General features: G+C 39.4%; 1 protein-coding gene across 1 annotated transcript in view; it reads left to right on the top strand.

The window, feature by feature from the left end:
* Window positions 1-455: 455 nt before the first annotated feature.
* LOC101847504 (TATA box-binding protein-associated factor RNA polymerase I subunit B) overlaps window positions 456-5,706 on the top strand; it is a gene marked incomplete in the record, with an annotated part of 24,836 nt that continues 19,585 nt past the window's right edge. The window contains 3 exon segments of the mRNA XM_005101704.3: window positions 456-718; window positions 3,236-3,373; window positions 4,730-4,832. Of these exon segments, the coding sequence (XP_005101761.2) occupies window positions 3,284-3,373; window positions 4,730-4,832 (193 nt within the window).

The raw sequence follows: 5,706 nt of genomic DNA on the forward strand, positions 1-5,706 counted from the left end.
GAGGAATTCATAAAGTCTAATGGATGAATTTACAGCGATTTTTCTTCATATCGATACTATAATATTCCTACTTTGTGAGGAGGTGCTTTAAGTCTAAGATAGAAGAAATCAAAAACTAAATGAGATAAACGAACTCATACTAATACAAACATTTTAAACTTAAAATAGTTAGATTTTGTGTTGTTTCATTTAATACCAAAGAGAAGACAAAAGTAGTCGCCACTATTGTGTTTCGTTCAAAGTATTCGAACCTCTAAACCGTGAGCGGAAACACTGCCAGGTAAAATAGTCTCGCATTGCCTCATTATATAAATTGAAAGCCAAAACAACAGGTGAATAGGTCTAACCTTGGTCAAAATGTTCTAGGCCCTATATTGTGTTTTGTTACCTAGGTTTCGAATATATACCAATAGCTCAAACGTCCATAATATTCTAAAATGTGCTAACACCACCTGAAATTATCTTGTAGGATCTTTACTTTGCTTTGCCCCAAAGAAGTTAGCTTGCTTTGCCTCCGATATCGAGTGCTCTTTATCGATACCAAACTCGATACCCACGGGCCCACGGTTCTACTTTCGTTTTTCATTTGTTGTGATTGTTGTGTTGAGAATGTGTTGATAGTTGATCGACCTGCGTTGTTGAGCAACGTGCCTGCGTTTTGATTTGAGAAACAGCAAGTAGATCTAGATCTAGATCTAGATCTAGAATCTAGCTCAGGGTAAGATAAAGCTGAAACTGTTTGTCGGTAAATATTTCTCTGATCAGTGTTTTATTGCTTTTATTGGCATCCCGCCGTTGTCGTTGTTTTATCGAAGTGGCTAGCCGTACAAGACTTAAGTACGGCAAGCCGTACTTCGATCTAGGTTTGGCCCTATCGACTCAAGCCTGTTTAGTACACAGGTCTCAATAGATCTAGATCTAGTAATTATTCAGGTTCAAATACCATGCAAGTCAGTAAGGCACCTTTTGGTTTTGTCTGAAATACGGTAAATTTTTACTTTCACTCCTGCACACAGATACACTGTTTCAGGGGTCAAACTGCTGTACTGTTTGCTGCAGATCACACATAAAGCCACTAAAACTGTCGCAAATCAATTATTTTCAAGACAATTTCAAATCTAACTGTAAAATATCAAATTATGGGTGTAAAAACAGGGGGGCATGCCCCCTGTAACCCCCCCAGATTTTCTTTTACCCCCTGGAACCCCCCGATTGGTCCAAAGCATGTCTATCTCGGTTAAAAACAATCATATATTTCAAAAAACATTAATTTGCGACGGAAATGAAGTTGATATTCGTGTTCAGCGCATCAATATTTAGTAGAAAATAGACAATTGGTAGCTGAGTGTGAGACGGGAGGGAAAGTAAAAAAATACCTGAAATACAAATACTTTAGGCATTGCAAACTAAAAATTTCATTTACAATTCAGCAATCAATATTAAGTACGGCTAGCCTGACAGTCTAGCCGTACTTATCTTAGGCCCTATTAACAATAGAAAACAGGAGGTTTAAAATACATGCACTGTCATTAAGGCACCTGGTTTCGTCTCAAATGCAAATACTTTAGATACTGCCCACTAAAAATGTATGTTTACAATTCAGTAGGCCTATTTTTTTTGTAAATGGTCAGTCTAGCCATCATATTAAGAATAAGTACGGCTAGACTGCCAGTCTAGCCGTCATTAAGTACGGCTAGCCTCTTCCTTGTTTTATTTTCTAAGGCCGGTCCGAGAGTGGCTCTGTGTCTGTAGGTCTGACCTGTAGCTGGCCTGGCGCACGCCGTGTGCGTGTCAGCACAGCCGCACTGTGGGTTGGCGCCTGTGTCCAGAGAGTATTTAAATATATTTTAGTGTCTCTGCTGTGTCTCAGCGAGCGCGAGGTACACTCGCTGCGTCTCAGCACAGCCGCACTGTGTGTTAACGTGTGTAGGTGTGCAACCGATGGGTCAGCCTTGCTATATTTAGGTACTGTTTCTAGTAATCCAAGACCAATTATTATACCAAGACAGGACAACTCTTCTTTACGTCGGATGTGCCAAGTGCAGCCCCCCCCCCCCCCCCCCCCCCCACACACACACACAAACACACTTGCAACTGCAAGTTTATATTGCATAGTTTATATTGGTTACAATGCAAGGCTAGATCTAGATCTAGAATCTAGAGAAGCACACCTGGGCCTACGGCAACAGTCAAAACTAGGTCAACTCTCGATTCGAAGTTTCAAAGTATGATAAGGTGCATTTCTGGGTGACTTTGTGGCCAAGTGTTGATGCTAGCATCAATATTTGATAGTAAAGCACCTAATAATACTTACTTCTTGTTGATTTTGATGATCTGTGAAGAGTTTCAGTCGAAAATAAACACGAAACGAGGCGACACATTTCCGCCATTTTTACAACACTGTTGAATAGGTACGTCTGATGCATCGCGCAGCTCAGCTGACAAAAAACAGACAACACAGCGACGCTGCTTAAGCACACGATAATGTATACATTCATTTGCATGGTGCGAGCCAGGCGAGCTACAGGTCAGACCTACAGAGCCACTTTGGGACCGGCCTTATTCTTCGTTCATCATCATCAATGCCTTTCACCCCTTGCAGGGTATATAATACAAGCTCCTTCCATTTATCTCTTACCTGGGCCATCCTTCCTAGCTCGTTCCACACATCCCTTTCCACACATCTCCTCCATGTCTCTCGTTGCCTACCCCTGCCTCGTGCCCCACGCTCCCTGTGGGTTCCACTTGCAGTGACTGTCTTGTGATGTTTCCGCTGGACTTCTGAAGGTGTGTCCCATCCAACCCCACTTTCAAGTCCTATTTCTACTTTTCTTTATTCTTTTGTCCTGTCCTTTCCTAATAGCTCTTCATTTCTTATTCTATCCTGCCACTTAATAATAATAGTCCTACAGTTGGTGAATATCTTTTTATAAAAAAATTAATATGCACCTGTTCTATTGAATGCCAAATGACCACCAACAGAAGAGAATGAAGAAAGTTTTGGGTTCCTCGCCTTTCACTAATTATTGTCAATTGTCATCAAATGCACCATTTCTGGTTTGGAGTATAAATGAGGATATTTTCCATGATGGTACCTCCTGTAAAACCTTTGATGTCTGTGGATCCACATGCTCCACTAAGCTTAACTTATAATATAATGAAGTTTCTAAAACAATTTATATGTGTGTAACTCACTGCTAATGGCTTGTATAATATTTATCCTCTTGCTTTTCAGATCCTTAGTTTGTTTAGCAAACTATACTATGATACTACACTGAACATCATGCCTTTTAGTTGTGGTGTGTGTGGTAACAGTGAGTATGATGAAGAAGATGGACTTTTCTTTTGCACAGAGTGTGGTACACAGTCAGAGGTAAGAGTTTGAGCTTATTATTTATACTTTATATTTTAAATATTTCGTTAAGTTAAGTAGTTGGAGGTAAAGTAAATCATGTTGCTCCTGGAAAATTTGTCAGGTTTCAACAATTCTGGCTTTAATTTATGTTTTTACTGTGCTAGAATGAAAACTACTAAATTGCTACAAGTACTTTCAAGAATTATTGCCAGGCAAGTTTCTTAAAATGAGCTGCTTGATGAGTATTCTCATAATATCCTCATCATTGCTTGTAGTAGTGTTGAGTGTTGGTATCTTTGTGACCACCTTTTGCTGCCAGTGCTTTACTGTTTGGCAGCCATTCAACACCAGTCGGTGATGCTCTATAATGAGTTGGAAGTGCATGCTACATTTTAAAGTTCATAGTTTTCCTCAGCAGTGAATCAGTCAATATTTATTTAGCTGAAAGAAATGTATTGACCTGGTTTTTAACGCTTTGCCATCACAAGGCTCATATAGTAAAAACCCTTGCCATCAAAGGCAAAGGCATTTTGGGGAAAACCCAAAGGAACTGGGTGGTAAACATCGCCGATCAGCGAGACGGACGGCAAAGTGTTAATTGAGTCTGCTTTTTAACTCTTTCACTACCGCGAGCCATGTTTCACTCTGGGCAGTAAAGCTGGACCGTCGTCATGTCCTGCTTCAAACCACGCCTACTTTTGTAATAATCAAATCTGAAATCTCAAGCTGAAGAATTATTGTTTTTAGCAACATAATGAGATACGTCTTTATTAACCCTTTATTTTCATATGATATATGTGGATAATATTGAAAATTGAACCAAAAAAAATTTAATTTGTCCGACAGTAGGTAGAATCAGAAAGTAGGTCACAGACAGGGCCTGGTCCATGTGAGGAAACCCCCCCATTCAGTAGTGAAAGAGTTTAGACTGTGCTAGAGCAATGCTGTATGGATACGTGAGACCAGAAAAAGCTAATGATGGGAGTATATTTAGCCCCCCAAAAAAATTCAGTCACAGTTAAAAAATTATGTTGCCTCAGGGGTCTGAATGAGAATATGTATATGAGAGGCTGAGATGCAAAACCTGCAACATCCATTTTAGCACTCTTGAGAAAATCAGCTGTTTTTAATGCTGCTCTGTACGCACGAACACGTGTTTATGAAAAGAGAAAGAAGATTTTTTGGTGGCTTTTATGAGTGTGTTGGGTTTGGGCCGAAAACACTTTGTGCATCTACTAGCCGGGAGCAATGTGCATTTATAAGCAAAAAAATCTCGTTATATTGCTTGGTTTTACATTCTAACTAAATTTAATGTGGACAAAGGAAATGACTTCAAAACGAAACGTGATCGTACTTTTCTTTTTTCATCTACAGGAACTGATTGTGAAAGAATCACACAATGATGATGGGGTTGCAGGGGCTCTTGGACATGAAGTGAAGGTTTTGAAAAGTCAGGAAACTCCAACTACTTCAAAGAGTGAGTTTTGCTGTTGGGAGTGAACTTTTAATGACAGAGTTCATTTTGTTGTCTTCTTTTGTATCTCTGTGATTTGTCATTAGCTTAGCTGTGCTACATGAATATAGAATATGACCTTTTTCTTAGTTTGTATCCACCTTTGTTTGTTTCCTCTGAAAGTTTGGGGGTTGACAGTTAGGGATGCATGTTGACTATTGATTTGTTTTTTATTTTCTTCACAAAATTGCGGACTTAGAATGACGTACTTTCTGGATATGTGGCGTGCCATCACGACTTAACTTTTGTCGAAAGAATGTTAACAGGCAAAATGAGTAATGGTTTACATTTTGTAAAACATTACATGGTGCAGTATGTATTTATTTCCTTCCTATGCACCGAAAACATAACACATAACAATTACGAATATTGTATAGTAAAGTGAATCAAGTGCAAAGCGGCATTGATGATTTCTTCCCTGCTTTTGGAAAAAAAAGTGTTCAAGACAAAGGGGAGCTATCTCAAGATCAGTGTACCAAACTAGAGACTTGTTAGCTTAGCAGGTAACTATGTGGCTACAGAGTTTTGAAAATGTGCTCTTTCTTATGCAAGGGTGTGACTAAGCAGGATGATTCACTGTATTTCTTTTTTCTTACAATCACGATCTCATCTGTGACACGTGTGTGTATCTGTTTCCCTCTCTCTTTCTTTCTCTCTCTCTCTTTCTTCTCTCTCTCTCTTTCTCTCTCTCTCTCTATCTCTCTCCCCCTCTCTTTCTCCCTTTATTTCTCTCTCTTTCTCTCTCTCTCTCTTTCTCTCTCTCTCTCTATCTCTCTCCCCCTCTCTTTCTCCCTTTATTTCTCTCTCTATCTCACTCTGTCCCTTTCTCTCTCTCTCT

The sequence above is a fragment of the Aplysia californica genome, unplaced genomic scaffold, assembly GCF_000002075.1.
Source record: "Aplysia californica isolate F4 #8 unplaced genomic scaffold, AplCal3.0 scaffold00294, whole genome shotgun sequence".
Taxonomy (NCBI): domain Eukaryota; kingdom Metazoa; phylum Mollusca; class Gastropoda; order Aplysiida; family Aplysiidae; genus Aplysia; species Aplysia californica.